This window comes from Epinephelus moara, chromosome 7 (genome assembly GCF_006386435.1).
Source record: "Epinephelus moara isolate mb chromosome 7, YSFRI_EMoa_1.0, whole genome shotgun sequence".
Taxonomy (NCBI): Eukaryota; Metazoa; Chordata; class Actinopteri; order Perciformes; family Serranidae; genus Epinephelus; species Epinephelus moara.
The window spans coordinates 5,667,808-5,687,549 of NC_065512.1; the positions used below are offsets into that span (position 1 = coordinate 5,667,808).

At 41.7% G+C, this 19,742-nt stretch overlaps 1 protein-coding gene across 1 annotated transcript in view; it reads right to left on the reverse strand.

The window, feature by feature from the left end:
* Nucleotides 1-11,221: 11,221 nt before the first annotated feature.
* The window catches only part of LOC126393454 (5-hydroxytryptamine receptor 2A-like), a 76,196-nt gene continuing 67,675 nt past the window's right edge, over nt 11,222-19,742 (reverse strand). The window contains exon 3 of the mRNA XM_050049642.1: nt 11,222-12,084. Coding sequence (XP_049905599.1) covers nt 11,222-12,084 — 863 coding nt within the window. The remainder of the gene's footprint in view (nt 12,085-19,742) is intronic.

The window sequence follows — 19,742 nt, forward strand, 5'->3', positions numbered from 1 at the left end:
CGCCTGAAAGTAGAAACTGTAACCGACTCAGTTCTTTATGAGCTGAAACCTGTGTCTAAATAAACTCTGCAGCTTTAATGTTGAAAGATTTAACCTGATATTAGTTTTTATGATGGCCTCAGTAGTTAGTGTCAGAGCCAATAAGAGTCTGTATGTGAGGTTGTGATAGTGTACAGTTCACTGTATCACAGGTTTGAGTTTCCTTATCAAAACAGTTTAAATGTTTGATCACCGACATCCTCACTTTCAAATTACCATCTTTTCAGATGTCCCCACTTTGCCCAAACATCCTCATTTTGCAAATGTCCCCACTTGGCACAGACATCTCCACTTTTCAGATGTCCCCACTTGGCACAAACGTCCACACTTTTCAGATGTCCCCACTTGGCACAAACGTCCACACTTTTTGTGTCTTCACTTTCCAAATATCCTTACTTTCTACAAACATGCCCACTTTTTCAATGTCTTCACTTTCCACAAATTTCCACCTCCTCACAGTGAAGACATAACAATTAAATGATGCAGCTTTGGTGACTTGCAAAGTTGTATTCCTTTGGCATTCACATTTTCAAAGATGCCCACACTTTCACAGAATTCCCAGTTTTCCAAAAATGTCCTTACTTTCCAAAATATCCTCACTTTCCACAAATGTGCCCACTTTTGATATGACCCACTTTACAAACATCCACACTTTGCACAAACATCTCCACATCTCAGACTTCTCCACTTTCATATTTGGCTGTAATGCAATCAGATTTCGATCTGTCTCTATGTGATCCAGCCTTAACGCATGAAGTGTAAATGGGGTCAAAGTCAGGACACACATTGGTTGTGATTGAGGACTCTTAATAAAGACAGATAGGCCTAAATAAATAAATAAATGAAGGTACGGGAGCTGAGATGTGCTGGTTCTGGGAGCAGATGTAATAAATTTACAGCTTTTCTGGAGAGCTGGTGTGTGCTGACATAGTGTAGGATGGTGGTGTATCCTGACGTGTTTATGTGGGTCAACCTAATCCACATACTGTAAGTCAGTTTTCTCACATTCACAGTGTGAGGAGAAACTGTCTCCGACCAAGAAAAATAAAAAAAAATAAATTGAGAGCAGACTGGAGAATCATACATTATTAATGCACTAAGAAAGAAATAAGGCAGTGAGTGTTGGACGAGTGGAAACACAGGTTCTTACAGTCACCATGTTTCTGCAGTACACGTAAACACAGTCTCTGATTTCCTGCCTCCGCCCGCTCTCTCCCAGTAACCCACTTTATTTTGTGAATGTAAATGTGTGTGTTTGTGATGCTGCATTAAAACACAACATGCTGTTGTCTCGGGGGATCTGTGCTGGAAGTTATTTGGGTTCAGGGACTTCAAGGACCTCGGGGCTAAACAGGAGAGCTGTGCCGTGTACAAATGCAGGGCCACAGACCAGCACAGGGCCCCGGGACATCTGCTGCAGGGCCACTAATGACTCAGCAACAACAACAAAGGTTGCATAATAATTATACAACTTATTATGCTATTTCTGCAGCTATTACCTTGAACTTGATATTGTTATGCTGTATTTTTCCCAACACAAATTCTGTAAACGTCAGAACACAAATTAACCCCATGGGTGCAGGAAGGTGTGAGCACCCTCTATTGACGAGGGGTGGAACAACGCAGTCTGTAAATACTTGGCGATTTCACAATATCTAATAGGCTTTCTAAACATTTGCTTTAGATTCTGAACAGCATATGATGAGGTGCCTGACAGAAAATATATGAAGAAAAGATGTTTAAAATGTTTGTTTAATTAGTTCCTCCAATTTGACGTCAGCACATCAGGTCAAAGTGCGATTGACGGGGACAGCAATGCTATGAAAGAGATTTGCGTTGGCAGGTGTAAGCATTGGCAGAGACTGAGAAAGACCAGAAAATTTGCGGGGCAGATTTGGAGCTGTTTTTTAGATCCATAAAATATCTTGGACACAAAGGACCTCCACTTCAGAGGCATATTAAACTGAATTTATACGGCACCTTTCAGACAAATCAATGCACTTTAAAGTGCCTTGCAAGCCATTGACAAAAAGGATGTTAAAAATAGGAAAATGTTAATAAAATAAAATTAAAAAAAAATCACAATGATGAGATGAAATAAAATTGAATAAAAAAATAATAACATTTTAATAAAAAAAAACAAGAGTAAAATGATCAATAATGACGATAATAACATGAAAATAAATAAATAATAAATTCAGAAAATTAGATGAGTTTTCAGTTTCTGTTTAAAATATCTATATTTTCAGCTCCTCTCAAATTACGTGGAAGGCTGCCATGTAGCGCCTTTTAAACTAATAAAATTATTTTAAAATCAATGCAACAACTAATAGGTAACCAGAGTAAAGACCATAAGCATCAAAATGAGTTTTGTGGTAGGTAATGATGGAGTGGGTGATGAGTGCAGTCTCTGTGGAGCCCCTGCCCTTCCTCTCGATCTGTTTCTGTCTCAAGCACCTTTTGTTTTGTTTTTTTTCCACAAAGTCAATTTGCTTTGTTTCCTTATGTTTCTTTCTTTTCTGTCTTTGGAATGTCGTTTTCCTGACAGTGTGTGTACCAGCAGTCCAACAGTCACTCACTCGGCTCTAGCTGTGTTTAGAGAGTGATACCAGTGTAGAGGCGGACTAAACCATTTTGCACCTTTTTTAAGGGGTGTAAGGCACCTCAGAGGGCTTCCAGTATTTTTTTTATACAAAGTTCAGTCTTGCATCTGATGTATTCTGCCAATTTGATTTAGTTATGGCACTAAGTATTTAGAAATTTAAAAACATTTCAAACAAAACCAAACTTTTTATTCCAGGCCCTCCTCCGGCTGAGGCCCTGTGTAATCAGTCCCATGGTTCCCCCCACTACAACGCCCCTGAATGAGTGAAAGAGACAACTGGATGTCCGACACCATTTACACTGATGCATTAGAAATTTTAGCACATGCAGTCCAGAGAGGAATTGTGTCTGAGGCAAGGGAGCACACATTCTTTGGGCTAACAGCTGGTGGAAGTGCGTCTGACAGCTTTTTCTGTCGCTATTGTTAGAACGTGCACATATTTATTCAAAAATATGTTCCCATGCACGATTAACCTGCTGACTCTATCTCCTCCAACATTTATTCATCCACTCAAGACTTGAATAAATAAAACTCTTACACACGGAAAACACTTCATTTCCAGTTTTTCTTTTTACTTTGACAAAAAAAGAAACCTGGTCCATACAGTTGACATACAAAAGAAACGTGACTGTCACCATCACACATCAAATTCCAAAATAGACACTGAGTTAAAAAAAAACAAGAAAAAACAAACCAGAGTTCAGTTTGTGGATCCAAAGTTACGTCAGCAGAAAGGTGTCGATGGTCTTCACATCACTGCAACAGCAACAGAACGACACACAGAGAGCAGCTACGCCATTGTTGGGGTTCAGATCCATGTAAATAAACCCACACTGGGCCTGTTAGCCACCAGGATGAGCTACACAACAAAGAAGATGGTCCTCAACCCGCCGTGGCTGCACACAGATACAGAGAAGGCTGATTCTGAAGGATAATTCACTTTACATGCTGGGTTTTATTTCTGTGGTTCTGTCGATACAGACTCGGACTGGTATTGCCCCAAAAAACAGGAACATGAGCCACCAGATGACAAATCCAGCAGTAGAAAATCTAAATTATTCACTGATTTCTTGAAGAAACAGAATTTTAGAAACTTAGATATAGTTATTCAACTTTCCTGGCCTCACAGTCAGAATTGATTGCCAGTGTTTTTCCACTTTATCATTCAGTCTGACATTGTGTTCATGTTTTTCTGTTTGGAAGAACTGTTATTCTTTTCTTTTAATCAAATCAGCAGCTAGAGACATTTTAATTCTAGATGACACAGAAGCCTTGGTAGAGATTGCCAGGAGCAGCTGTCTTAAAGAAATAATTCAACATTTTGGAAAACACGTTTGTTCATGCTCTAGCTGAGAGTTTTAGATCGAGACTTGTCCGTCTGTTAAATATGAAGCTGTAGCCAGCAACAGTTAGCTTAGCATAAAGTGTGGAAACAGCTAGCCTGGCTCTGTCCAAAGATTTGTTTAATCTGTACAAAGAAATGTGCTAAACAGTTGTGCTGGTAGAAAGTTTTGATGGGTGGCCAGATGGGGCGGTCGTGGATTCCCATAGAACCCATTTTCTGTCAGATATATTGAGGTGAGAGTTCAAAGGCACCACTTTGAAAATGGCCATGCCAGTTTCTCCCTTGACTAAATTCTGCCTAAATATTGAGCATCCTGTAGAGAAGCTTTGCTGATATCATTGGTACCAATGGATGCCTTAGGTTGTCTAGTTTGCCAAGATACCACCACCTTCATGCCAGCTTAAAAAGTTAGTGTGCCACAGTCTCTTAAAGAAAGTAATGTTGGCCTCCAATTACTTTTTCCTTGGGGCTCCCCTAGGTGTAAAGTGGAAGAGTTATGGTTTTAGGGGATTTCATGCCAAGATTCAACATGTTAATTAGTGAGCTTCAGAGGTTTGAATAACTGAAAACAAATCTGAGATGTGGGCAGAGATGCAGGAGTCTGGAACCATCCTACAGTTTCCTGTTATTGATATTTTTTAAGTGGCAAAATGAAATATATTGTTACATGCACCAGTTCAACCCATTGGAAACAAACCCCCAGTTTCACCATTTGTTTTGGAAGAGAAAAAAAGCAAATCTTAAAGTAATATTATAGTTTGTGTGTAATAAACATCCTTTAGATTTCACTGAAAGACTTAATGGTTCAATTTAAAGTGCAAGCTCTGCACATACACATTTCAAAAGGATGGAGAGAGGACCTCCAAGTGGTTCAAATAATTTAGCTAAACTGATCATCCAAGCCAATTGCGAGAAAGAATGCTGGCATTGGCCAACGTTTGTATTTGGGGCCAATGTGGGCAGTAAAGGGGCAAAAAAATGGGCCCCATATGGGAATGTCCACTGGTTCCATATTGGCCCCCATGCCAACTGCCCACATGAGTGGGTTTACAGAAGTAGGCCCCAGATAAGATGTCCATTTTGGGCCTATTCCCACTTTTGTACCCTGGTAGTCTTAACATAACCCATGTAGAGGCCACTTGGGTACACTCGCCATGTTGGCAGTTGGCATAGGGTCAATATTGAACCCATTTTTCAGACCATCTACTACCCACATGGGCTGCACATACACATGTTGGCTTCTGCAAACCATAGATACGGTAAATTTGCAGGTTATTATGTAGAGGATATGTTTAAACTTTATGTTTCAACAATGTGTGTGGTCATATTTAGGCACAAAAACCACTTGGTTATGGTTAGGAAAAGAGCATGGTTTGGCTTGACACTTTTTGGACCACTGGAAACACAGCAACAGGTCATGGCAAATCACCAACGTTTGGGGCTTAAAAACCCGCTGGAAAAACAGGAATGACTCCATAAATCACAACTGGTTTTGTTGTTTGTTGGTCTCTAACAGTGGTCTCCTTGCTTGTTTACTCCTGTCAGCATATTGGTCACATGATCGCAGCCTTTCAAAATACGTTGGATATGTACAAAATTGGGTGCATTACTTTTTGGAAGAAAATGTACAAACAGTTTGAGAATAGCCTCCACCTCAAGATGAATGTCAGCTCATACACTACGTCACTTTAGGAACGCTGACATGATAAAATACCCAAAGCCCAAAACTATGAAAATAAAACCCAGATCATGAAATAAACTGAATTATCCTTTGACAAAATCCCAAACAGGTCGTCATTCACTTGGACAGAAGCTGAAGAATCAGACTTTGCTGTTTCTATGTAAATGCAGGTTGTGACTCAGCAGGTAGGAGAAAGTGCATCACAGCTAAATGTTGCTGTGAAGCTAAAAGCAGCCGCCTGCTGAGCGAATATTTCTCTCCCTTCATTACTGTTGTTTATGAGCAGCCTCGGTGCTCTGTGGCATGAGTCCTCCTGTGAGCCACAGCTCCCCACTCGCTGCTGTGGTGACGATAAATAACCCACCTGCTGCACGCTTTCCCTTCAGATAACTTAGTCACTCTGTTCGACATTTAGTGCAACAATCATCAATTTCTTTGCCTCTGTATAGACCCTGAGCTCACTGTAGCCTTCATCACTTGTGAAGAGTTCTGCTCCACTATGAAAGCCTCCAGAAAGTGACAGTGATATGATTTATAGTATAAAACTTTAACAAACACTGTTTTTAAAAAGGTTATTACCCTAGTAAAATTAAAAACCTTTTACAAGCTGGATCCTGTAAATCGATATTTAACAAGTTGGAAGTGAAGTCGTCATTACATCCCATTTATCAGGAAACATCAGAACAAATTTGTTGTAAATTCTGTCCAAAAATAACTTGATTTTCTTGTTCTTTATATTTCACTGTACGTCTTACTGCCTTTAGTCTTAAAGGCATTTCGTAACATGGTCGTTACTGTGTGAGCCGTGGATGTATTAACAGAACTGAACATACAGTTGGTGCTTCTCAAAGTCAAGGATGCTTCCTTGGTAGGACGGGTTCTTCCAAGTCGGGCCCTACAGAGACTACGCAAGACTCCTTTCCAGCATTCGGTTAAAACACATCAAAACAGGCTAGTGAGTGCTCAGGTGTGTGTCACTGAAGAGACCCCGTCTTCAGTTCTGGCAAATCATACGCCAAGAATTCAACGAATTTCATGCCCACAAAGGAAACACACACACATGCATCCTTTAAAATTCTCTGGACAAAGGACTCAGTCCTCGGTAGAATTCAAAGGATCCTTGACATTGGAACAGTCCTTCAGCAGGATTCGAGGACCTAGCCTCTTTGAAATTCAGCCCTTACGCATCCTGTCTTGACTTTGAGAAGCACCTGGTGTTTTACATTCGGCAAAACTGCCAATTTGTCCCAAGGATTAAATGTGTTGTTGCAACAAAATTAATGTGTGCCCTGAAAAGGATTTTCCCTGAAGACTGCAATTGTACAAGAGGCATCTGTGAAATGGTTAAACCCAGGCTAAATATAACCATTTGTATTGTGAATTTTAAGATTTAGTATTGTAGACGACAACACCAAAGAACTCAGGAGGGAATAGTTCCTTTCTTGATGCAGCAACTTTCATTAAAATGAATGACCATTGTCTTGGAACACTGTATCAGGTTTATAAGAGCGTGGAGAAAACATTCACCTCACATGAAGGCACCCTGTGCAGTTCTTGACCACTACCAGCGCTGTGGAGCAATATGATCATAAGAGTGGGTCTCCATTTTGTTTTTCGTGCATAAGGATGCACGATTCAAATCCTGACACTAGGGATGACCAAGTGCATCATTGTCTGTATCTGTACTCTGAATGGGCGGAGTTTAAATTGAAGTGGGTGTGGCTTAACCAGAAGTGAGCTATTTAGCTACCTGAAGTGCAAGTTCAGATATTTACACATTTTAATTGAGTAATACTTGTGCTTGTACACAGTACATTATCAGCAGTAGATACTCGTGTCATCTGTGTATTCGGCTCAACCCCACTCTTTATAGTTTTGTGCTATTTCACTGATCGACAGGTGGCAGTAGCTATGTTTCCATCCAAAAGTGATTTGAATCATTGGGAAATGCTTTCCATCCAAAAGTGATTTGAATCATTGGGAAATGCGTATTAAAATAAATATGAATCCTGTGTGTTTCCATTAAATGTACGGACTTTGGTGAAAACTACGAACTTGTGCCAGTTTTCCACAGAACCGGAAACAAAACAAGTCTCGATTTCTTCTTCTTCTACGTTTTCTGGCGGTTGGCAACCAGCTTGTAAATGCATTACCACCTTCCCGACCCGGAGTGTGGACATCACCATGGAGAGAGGTGCGCTACGTCAGACTTAATTCGAACATAACTGTTTCCATCCCCCGTTTTGCGAATCAAAATTTTTTCAAATCAACCAAAACCCGGCTAAAGCGAGCGTATTTTAGTTTGTGCAAATCAGGGGATTTTAATTCGAGTTTTGGCGTTTCCATCATAATTTTCCGATGCGATACTTCTAGATCTAAACAGGCTGATGGAAACATAGCTAGTGATGGAAAGTACTTAAGTACTGCACTTGACGTACTTTTGCTTTACCTAAGTTGCTCTATTTTCTATAAACTGTACTTCTACTTCACTACATATCAGAGTGAAATATTTTACTTTTTATTGCACTACATATTTTTGACTTTTCAAATTCAGATTATTAATACACAATATAATCAACAAATAAATTATCATTATCATAGATTAAACTATTCATTAGTGTATAAAGTAGCTTAATGTTTACCAGATGCAGCATTTAAGTGATTAAAACATTAATGCAACAATATTTATGATCCAATAAAATTATATCATTTATTCTGAAATGGACCATTTTGCATAATAAGTACTTCTACTATTGGTAGTTTAAGTGTGTTTTGATGTTCAGACTTTTGTACTTTTACTTCAACCAGAGTTTGACTGCAGGATTTTCCCTTGCAACTGAGTATTGCTACACTCTGGTAGTGTTACTTTTACTTCAGTAAAAGATCAGAGTATGGGGAAGCAACATTCCAAAAAACAACTCAATGCAACCTGGTCTCACTCTGAAGTCGTCGAAATCCAGTGCGGGGGCAGTGACTGACTCCTTTTAACGTCAGTATGATACGCAGCCAGTCACCATTACAGTTTAACAGCACCTGACAGAGTCAGGGGGAGAGGTGACGGGACAGGAACTAAAATAAGGTGGCAAATGTCTGACTAGGGCTGGTGGGACGGGTGGTGGATGGGTCCAACAAACACAGACCTCCACCTGGGAGAGTGGTGTTCGCATCCTGTGAGATTATAAATCCGAGCCCTGTTCTTTTTCTCTAAACCCAACCATGTGTTGTTCGTCAATGTGCAGCGCTCTACTAATGTAGTGTTTATTTTGAAGGCACCCAGGGTACTTTGCACGTTGTATGTGGACGTAGAAAGTCCATGACTAAACGTCTATGTGACAAGGCTGGAGTGAGAGTGTGTCGAGAGAGAGAGAGAAGACGACTGCTGGCTAAAGAGATGGGTGGAAACACACAAACTTTTTTTAATGGCTTTGCAAATATTTTATGAGGTAAGAAAAGTACTCAACTTGCTTGTTAGACCTCCAGAATTAGTGAACAGCACTGAGTGTGACCATAGCTCCAGTTTATTTAGAAGAAAACTCCACAGGGCTCCTTATGATCATTTGTAGAGCAAACTGTTTTTCACAGTCGGTGTTTGTGAATGAACGTGTGCTGCATCCAAGTTTTTCTTTTGACTTTGTTTGCAGCAGCAGCACAGCATCTAAAATTCATGTTGTGTTCAAATTTCAACTACAACTGTTTTAATAAGGAGTCTACCTCTGATCTGAGCTACATCATGTTAATACATCCATGGTTCAGGACGACCTTCATGCTTTAATCCAGCATCTGACCTTCCTCCAGGTGATCCCCCCGTCTCACACAACAGATCCATATCAGCACAATTTGAAATAAACTTTAAAAGATGTGGCAACCATGTGTTACAACATGTAAAGACTGAAGGAGAAACCTCGATGCTTCTGGAGAACTGATGCCAATGTGTGCACTGGTAGTCTGAGAGGAACACAATGAAAAGTGACTTTTACAGTGGAAACATCTGCAGTTCATTTCCTGCCAATGTAATCTCATTTTACAACCTTCACACTGCATCATCAGGTATCCCCTTCCTACTTGTAAATAACAAAAACCTCAATCATTTACATTTATTCACATATATCTGCACAAAATACAAATATAGATTTATTTACGTCGTCTCTCTGTAACATGTTTTCAGACAGAATATTTATTCTCTGTTATTTTCAACAGAAAATACCGAAGCAGCAGGAGCCTTTCCTTCCCTTATTTATCTGACCTCTGTGAGAGTCTGGAGTCCCGGTGTTTCAGGCTCATCCTGGATTTTCCTCCCCAGACTCTAACATCTGATAAGGTGGCAGGAAATCCAGTCTAATCCCTGCTGATCCACCCAAAGGTATGATGGGAGGTAAAGGCCACCTGACTGATGCCAAGGAGCCGGCGAAATGAGGGGGGAGCCGAGGTCACTGCAGCTGAGCATCCGTGAAAAATGAAATAATGTGAAGAATCTATAAAAACTTTTTTTTTTTTTACCCTTCTGTCCAAAGAGTTTATAAAGTGGGTAAATTCTGTCACTTTTGTACCGGCAAAAGAGCGTCTCACATCATTTTCATGGACTGTTCCTCGTTCTCATCTCGTTTAGCTCTCAGATTGGAAGATACTGAACGACTCAGTATCATTAAAAGATTACTTGACAAATAATTGATATGTTTTGCTGGCAGTGTGGAGAAGACTCTGAAACCTTTTGGGGATTTTAAAGCTCCAGTGTGCAGGATTTAAGGGGATATATTGGCAGAAATGCAACATAATATAATAAGTATGTTTCCTTTAGTTTATAATCACCTAGAGATAAAAATCGTTGTTTTTTTTAACCTTTAGAATGAGCTGTTTACACCTACATAGGGAGCAGACACTGATGTTTTTCCATGTGAAACTACCTTATTATGTATTTTTATTGTCTGTTTTGGAAAGGAAGAGACCTTGTGGATAATTCAGCTCCCAGTAAAACCTCCTGATTGTCTGGATCTTGTGTTATCAAAGGGATAAAAAAGGTGACCCATTGTGTTCTCAGTCCAACTCTTCAGATGCCGCCTTAAATCACCTGGTCCATTTGTTTTAGAGAGGAAGAGACCTCTGTGGATAATTCCTGAACGGTGAAGGAATTCTAACCAGGAGAAGTTTAAGCTGGTTGCAATCTGCAATCTTCACTGTTAGACACCACTTAATCCCCCTAAATCTGACACACTTCTCCTTTAATCCATGACGCAAGCATTGATTAACAAATTTTGGGTGGTCAAAAGGTGTTTGTGTTGTAATAGGGAACTTACAAACTTCACTAAGCTGATCCAGACTCTGTTGGTGAGTCATGGATCAGAAGCTGACTGCAGTGAAATGTACAAATTCAGACTATATTTTTATTTTCTTGACATGTCGGGGACCTCATGACCTCAGAGTTTCTAAGCCGCTGACTGGGAGGCACTTTGTCTTTGGCACTTTGACTTTAAACCTCGCTCCCACATATGATGTGACCACAGAAGTTTATCTGATCCGTGAGTTTCACAGGATCGACCGTTACATTGGTGTTTATTCACACGCAGCTCTCGTCCTTGTCACAGCGACTGCTATCTGACCTACACTTCTCTGTTTCCTGTCCGGGTAAAGAGAAGTCCTTCATTTCACCACCAGAATGCGTCACTCCGTTTCGTAACTTCCCGACGTCACCCAGGGGCAGCTGGGTGGAGCTGTAAGCCAGCGGTGGGATGGTGTTCACCAGTATGAGCTGAAGAGGCTTCTTCTCAGGCTGGTACCGGCAGCGGACGTAGCGCAGGAACGCTGCTCGGTATGTTTTATTAAACAGTGTGTAGACCAGCGGGTTGACTGCGGAGGACAAGTATCCGACCCACACGAAAACGTTCAGCAGGCCTCCCATGAGTCCTGCGTCACACACCGCCGGGTCACACACCACCACCAGCACGTTGGTGATGAAAAACGGGCACCACATGACCACAAAGAGAAAAAACACCACCCCGAGTACCTTGGACGCCTTCTGCTCGTTGCTGATGGACTGCATGGTGCGGCGTCCAAACAGCGAGCCGGAGACGCTCCCCCGAGCGCCTCCCAGGCCACTGTTGCTTCCTCTGCCGCCGGCCTCGCGGCTAATTGAGCGTCTGAAGAGTTTCTCAGAGGACAGCGAGGTCTGTGGTAAGAAGCTCAGTGTGAACGTTGTGCTCCATTTGGGCCGCGGGACCAGCTGGTCCAGGCAGAGCGTGGCTTCGTTCTGCAGGGCGTTGATGGTCAGGAAGTAGGTGACGACCATGATGGTGAGGGGCACGAAGAAGGCCACAAAGGAGCCGACCAGCACAAAGTTGTTATCTGTCAGCAGGCAGCTGCCGTCTTTGAAGACCTTGGAGTGGTCTCTGAGTCCCAGCACAGGAATGGGCATGGAGATCCCTGCAGAGAGGAAGGAAGCAGCACAGAGATGAGAGGAAAATCAAAAACCCAGAACAATCGCTGTGATTCATGTCAATATTTGTGGCTGTTTGTGTGAGAGGAGATTTGAGCTGGTGGGTGAGAGGAATTCAGATCCTTTATTTAAGCATCAACAATGTAAAATTCCTCTATTGCCAGTAAAAGAAAAATGTTCTCACACACGTCTTCATAAACCCTCCACAAGGCAAACATGAATTATTGACCTCAACTGACAACTTCATGGTACTGCGAGGGAATAAAGAGACTGATTGATTCGCCGCCTGTAAAGGTGTAAACACACCAAAATTCAGCAGAAATACAGAAACTGTATAAAGCAAGACAATAAGACAATAAGGGCGTTAAAGCCAACATGTATAGGCTAGAAACATGAAGACAAACAGTCTGACTTGTGTGACGGGGTGAAAGGTCTTCTTGTTATAGGTGTCGGCATTTAATTAGTACAAAGAAGTGTCTCAGAATAAATCCTGTTAATTTCGAGGCTGCAGACAGAAATTGGTGATTACAAAACTTAATAATGCAGCAAAATTAATTTCATACATCAAAGTAAACGACTCTGATTTGAATAATTTAACAGTAATAATGCGCAGATGTTCTGTATCTCAGTATACAGAGATCATCATAATGAGAAGTTTAAACATTTCAGGAAGTTGATATGTATACAGTGTTGCCAACTTAGCGACTTTGTCGCTATAATTAGCAACTTTTCAGACCCCTCTAGCGACTCTTTTTCAAAAAAGCGACTAGCGACAAATCTAGCAACTTTTTCTGATGTTATTGAAGACTTCTGGAGACTCTGTTGTGACAGCACGTATCATTCTTATTCTTCTCAACGAGCAGCGGATGCTACCGTGGGCTCCTCTCTCGCCCCAAATCACTCACAGACAGCCCAGTCCTCCCTCCCAGCAGCAGTCAGAGCAGGAGACGTTAACCTCTCCACGTCCAGACTGCAAGTGAATCGCGCATGTGCGGAACCGCCGCTGGCTGATCTATCGCTCAGATTCCGGCCTGGTTTACAATCAGGGCGGGATGTAAATGTCAAATTTTCTTTGTCTAATATAAATCACTGAAAGAAGGTTCATTTGTAGTTCTAAACATATTCAGGGTGTTCTTTTACTCAGTTTTTGTCTCTCCCACGACATTATTCCTCTCTCCTACAGCAGCCATTACAATTACATGCATATGGACAATTATGCAAATTAGGCGATGACGTCATTTAGCGACTTCTAGCGACTTTTAGGACAGCCAATAGCTACTTTTCTTACTGAGGAGTTGGCAACAGTGTATGTATATATGAAGCAGCCCAGTTGCCAGGAGAAAATGCTGGCATTGTACATTTCTGCAAAACACGAATGTTATATATGCATGTTTTATACATATAACACTAATGTTATTAAAAAAGTAACATAGTTTATAAGTAACAAAACAGCTTATGATTTTATGAGTCATTTCTGTCTTTCCAGCAGCTTTTTGTACATGAAAAACACTTGTTTTTACCAACACATCGCTGCTTTTCCACCCAAGATAGTGGCACAAAAAGGGGTTATTATTTACACAGACATCGCTGCTTTTCAAGCCAGGACAGAGGCATGAACTGTTGTTCTTTACAGAGAAATCACTGTCTTCATAACTCCTTTTTGTGCCACTATCCTGGGTAGAACAGCAGTTATCGTTTACACAGACGTCGCTGCTTTTCAACCTGGATAGTAATACAAAATGTGGTTGTATTTACTGAGACATGCTGCTTTCCACCTGGGATAGTGGTACAAAAAGGGATTATTATATACGCTGACATTGCTGGTTTTCAAGTTAGGATAGTAACACGAAATGCAGCCATTTTTTACCAAACATTGCTGCTTGTCCTTCTGGGATAGTGGCACAGAAAACAGTTGTTATTTACAGAGACTGTGGCTTTTCCTGCTGGCATGAAAAGCCATTGTTTCTTACTGAGATTTGCTGCATTTCTGCCCTGTGAAAGTGGCAGAAAAAAAGTTGTTTTGTACCAAGACAACGGGTCTTTTTCTGCTGGGATAGTTGCATGAAAAGCAGTTGTTTTTACTGAGACAATGCTGCTTTTCTGCCCAACATAGTGGCACCAAAAGTTGTTATTACTCAGAGAGACACCGCTGCATTTCCGGCTGGGATAGTGGAACAAAAGCGGCAGTTTTTTTTACAAAGACATCGCTGCATTTCCTGCCAGGACAGTAGCACCAAAAGTGTCTGTTTCATACAGAGACAAGCTCCACATTCAGCAGGAACTGTGCTGCCAAAACTGGGTATTTGAAGCCAAAACACATTTTTTTACTATTCATAACCAAATGGTTTTTGTGTCTAAACATAACTACGTTAACTACAGCCTTGTTGAAATGTAAAGTTTCAACGTATCTGCTACATAACAATGTAAAACTGTAAGATAGCTGTGGTTTACAGAATGTCTGAATGCCAGCATTTTTTCTGGTGACTGGGTTGTATAAGATGAAATATGCTGATATATAGAATATGAAGAATTGCATTTTACACGCTTTAATCCTGTTTAAATCTTCGTGTTAAGTGTTTATTCATCCTTTAACTAACAAAATGTTTACTATATAGTTTAGCATTCCAACATTTATTAATTCTATTTATTCTAAATCAAAAAAATATGTATATTTGTTTCACTTTATTAACAGTCTGAGCTGTTTCTAGTCCTGGACCTGAACCTATCACTAATATTTTCATTCCTTATTGAATAAAAGTCTAATCAACATAAAATCTACCAAACATTCAGACTCTTGCTGTGTATTTTCTCCGGTGGCTTCCAGCAGGTACCAGCAGGCAGTGCAGGTACAGTCTGTCAAATTTTTCACCAGACAAGCACTGCTAGCACTGCCACACTACCTCTTCACTTTTAAATGTGTCAACTTTTCCATTAAGTCTGGTCTAAAGCTCAATTTTCTCTTCTGTCTGTCTGTCACAGAGTGGGAGGAAGCCACCATTTGACCTCCACCTCCTCTCGTCAGCAGCCTCTCTGTTGGTTGAGCCTGTGGTCACTACAGCAGTTCACTGTGTGTTATTGTCTTCTGCCAATTTCTAACCTACATTTCTGTATCGTTCTCTCAACGGGGACGTCCAGGTAATAGGGTCACTTTGAGTCCAGATCTCTCGGTGAAATGTGCTGCTCATTGTTTAGTTTCCTCAGCCTAAACTCTTATTCCTGTTGTAACTGTTGTGTCAGATTTTTTAATAAACTGCCTCTGCAGTCACACATCACGATAAATCTAATGAAACATTAGCCAAATAAATTCCTGGGTGAGGATAAGAAAGCTGTAAATATTCAGCCCATACCATCAGGACTGGGCAGGAGGAGATAGACTGAGCAATCTTCCTCACGTTGTGTTCTCATTACCTGTACCGGTAACAAACGCAAGGGAGGTGAGAGAAAGAGATAGAGGGAGGAGGAGGAGGAGGAGGAGGAGGAGGTTGGGGATTGACAGACACAGCGAGGGTGGACAGAAACTGCTGCTGCGCATCAGGTGCAGGAGGGTCAGAGACGGATAATTCTCATTAAGTCTGGATGGTTTGACAGAAAAGCAGCCGGAGGGGTTCAGTCTGAAGGTTTCTCACTTTCCAGCCTCAGACACAAATATTTATTTTCCACCTCATGGGCCTGTTTCATACTCCAGGTCAGCAGACAGTGAGCGAACGACTGATTCTTTCTACCAATGGACCCTTATGGACTAAAGACATGTATATAATCAAGGAATGGACGCATTTTCAGACTTAATAGCTGTTTTGACTTTTGTTTCCGCCAAAATTACATTCCTGGAGCTACTTTTTAAGGCACTTAAAGCTTCCTTCAGCCCATTTTAATCTACATTTATACCACGATCTAAAGACCAATTAAGATCAGGCAAATTAGTCCGCTGACATATGAAAGCAACATGACGGGAGAGGGCTGTTCGTGGTCGCAGGGGGTGAAGACACTGCAGTTGAATGTGCAGCGACGTTAGCAACGTTTGAAACTGACGTATCTACTTCTGCACATAAAGTGAGATAAGACAGATGACATCACAGTCCCACTCACACTGTTTGACTGGCAGGTGATCTCTTCAAAGAGCAGAGACAGTTATAAGAGCCGTCCGACCCTGAAGCTCAGGGACAAACACTGTTCTGGCGTCTGCTCTTATTAAAACTCCATGGTGATGAGATTCAGGCTCCTCATTACCGACTGAGGTTTACAGGGTGGATACAAGCTGTCTGCTGTGACTATAACGGTTCATGTTTTAAAATACAGGCGATTCAAACTAATCACACGATCACAGGATCCATAATCACAGTCTTTAAATGTTCTGTGTCTGACACACTGGAGGTGAGAGGGAGGGGGGAGCACACTTTATATGCAGACTAAAATATCATTACTGTCTGCTTCGTATCTGCTGATCAAATGTTATTTGTCGAGGTGACATTGTTGATACGAGCGCACGGATTCATTGCGTTTTTCAGATAAAACCCCCCGAGCATCCATCACCCCACACCGCTCCACAATCCACAAATCAAAAGCCAGCTTCCGTCAGTTTTTTGGTCTTCTCCTTTTCTCCCTGATGGCAACTCTCTGCTCTAAATACATGAAATCACAGACACAAGACGGAAGAGAGAAAAACTTGACAGAAGTGGGTGAGGAGATGAAAGGGGATCAAGTGAGAGAAAACAGAGGGGAGGGAGAAGCGTCAGACACAAAGGAGATGAAGGAGGAGAGAGAGGAGATGGAGACTTTCAGGGTTTCATTTCAAAATGCAGCACAGGAAGTTTAAGAGAAAATCTGCAGCTTGAAAACTGATCCGATTCTTACAGACCCACATCATCCTCTCAGTTTATGTGGAGAAGCTCCAGACAGCAGCTCAGACACCACCGACCAGACAGCACCAGAGCAACAAGAAAGCGCTTTTATTTTCTTAATCTTATTTACTGGATGTAGACTGTGGCTATAAACTTGCAACGTATTCTCATAGAATGGTGCACGATATCCTACGAAAATTGCACAACAGTTTGTATGATATCCTACAAACTTGTGCCCCATGAATGACATTACATTCCTAATGTACAGTTACGTAATTAACATAACCTTTTGAAGGTTAGGTTAGGACGTATCTTAAAATGACTCAAAGTTCACACAGATCCAAACCGATTTCGACCAGGATCAGATGTCGTCAGGTGGTACCCAACCTTCATTGAGTGTTTCAACACTCTCCAGCTGGTTGGTCAGCAGTTGTGGCCAAGTCACTGCCCATCTGATCCTGGCTTCCAGCTTCCCTCCTCTCTCTCTTGCTCCATAGCCAGCAGGAGGCTTGTTCAGCCTCCCCCATCCTTCGAGCAGCTTGCTTTTTGCTCCTCTCGTCCAGGTTCAGAACCGACAGCAGCCGCCATGCTGATTTAGCGGGAAAGCCTCTCCATCCTATTTCCACAGGGAACAGCCATGCCTACCATCCTCTGTCTCTGCACTCCTGGATTAGAGGTTACTATTTCAAGGGCCTTGCTCTCTTGGCCCCCCCACAGCCCTTCTAGGAAAACATATAAATTTGGGAGAACAGCCTGATGCACTGCCATTGGCTGACTGTTTTGGCCGGCATCCTCCGTTCCTTCTGCTATCTGTGAGTCAGCATTTCCAAATCATCTTTGGTAAACAACAACAATGTCCGAGCTAAAATCCTTAAGATCTGGATCTAGCAATAAGGCATGCCTGCTTTGTTCTTACGGTTAATTGTTGTAAAGATCTACAACAAATGAAACAACTTGTGTACGCGCATTTTAAAAGCCCAGGACTCTTATGCCCAGTGTTCTCTTTTCTGACACGACCAGTTAGAGATAGTTTGTCACAGCTTTCAAAATATCACCAGTCAACGAGTAGCTGAATTCTATCCTTTTTTGGAGAGTCTGCTCAGTTAGCAGGAGCTAACACAGCAGCAGCGCTAACACCAGTGTTGTGCTAGTTACTGAAAAATAGTAACTAGTTACCATTACTAGTTACTTCATTAAAAAGTAACTCAGTTAGTTAAACCAAAAAGTAATGCATTACTGAGCAAAGTAACTAAAGTGGAGTCACTCGCTGTCGGGCAGCAAAGAACTACATGAGTCTGTCGCCCACCGTAGACATTATCTGTCCACAACAAAAGCTTCCTCGGCATAACAATGGATATCACGTCACTGGTTATAACGTTACTGGGACTAAAAATCTACAGAAGCGCTACGGCTTAATGTAACGTTACAGCACTGTGGTGAGGCCAGCAGGTTGACAGTGACTTCAGAGATGGTGAGAGACGTGTTTCATTAAGATGCTCTGGTAAGAATTGTTCATATACCTCTATCTGACTTGACTATCTTTTATTGTTCAGGGCTAAAATGTTTTAGTGAAAGGGAACTTCAGTTTGTGAAGGAATAATGCATGCTGCGCGCCAATTTAAAACCTGGCCAAAAATAACAAGGTAACGCACCGTTTGGTGACGGTAACTGAGTTACTGAATTTAAAAACTAACGCGTAGTATTAGTTACTGCCAAAACTAACAGCGTTACTGTAACGCGTTACTAATAATGCGTTACTGCCCAACACTGGCTAACACCCACCACTGAGCCATTATGATACTGAAACGGTTGGACTGTGTCGTTAAATCGTTTACTTACTGTTATGTAACGTTAGCCATGTGATGCTAAGAGTTAGCCCTGTCACTGTGTGTTCCCCCCGACACTATTTTGCAAGGGCACTGTCACTGCATCCTGGGTTCAGCACCGCCCAGGATGACTGTCATTGGTTTAGAGAAACACAAACAATCCAGAATGTTTTTCCCCCCTGAGCAGAATCATGCAAACATGGCAATTCCAGACTGACACAGCGCTGTGGAGGTCTGACTACATGAGACTATTTTTTACTTGACTGACAGATCCACAGAAGAATTACAACGCCTTGCACACTTTTACCTTAGCAAATTAAATGTTGTTTTCCGGTGTTGTTTCAGACTGATGCTGTGTGGCACCCCCTCTTTTCTCGCCAGTGTCTGACGAAGAAATCAATGACCAAACGGCAATATTTAATGATTTCAGGATGAGAACAGGCTGGGAAAGGACACTGACAGCAGTGAGAGTGAAACAGTGACCTGCAACTCACTATAAAGCTGTATAAAGTGTTTAACATCAACATTAAATTGAAAAGAGATCAATATCAGTATATAAATGTCATTTGGCAACAGTTTGTGACTAAAGACACATTTTGTTGGTAGATATTCAGCCTCCTGTTTGAGGGAACCTGCTCTCTGCTGCTGCGTCTCATCTGTAACTCATGATCTCACATCTGTTCACGGAGGTTTGGGAGGGAGTTATCCTGTTTGAGGTCGTTGTGTCTGTCTGTCTGATGCCTGGAGGGAAACCCGACGTTTTGCTCTGCCTGAGTTACAGTGACTGTGAATGAATTGACGGACGGTGAAAGCAGTGATTTATCTGGAAGATCCAGTCCTGAGGCGAAAAACTGTTTAACCCAAAACTACTGTGTACTCCTCTGACGGCTCGGCTGTGCTCTGCAGCGCACATACAGATGTTTGTATCACTGTCACTGTGAGGAGATCCTCAGTGGGTTAACGCTCTCTCTAAAGGTCCTC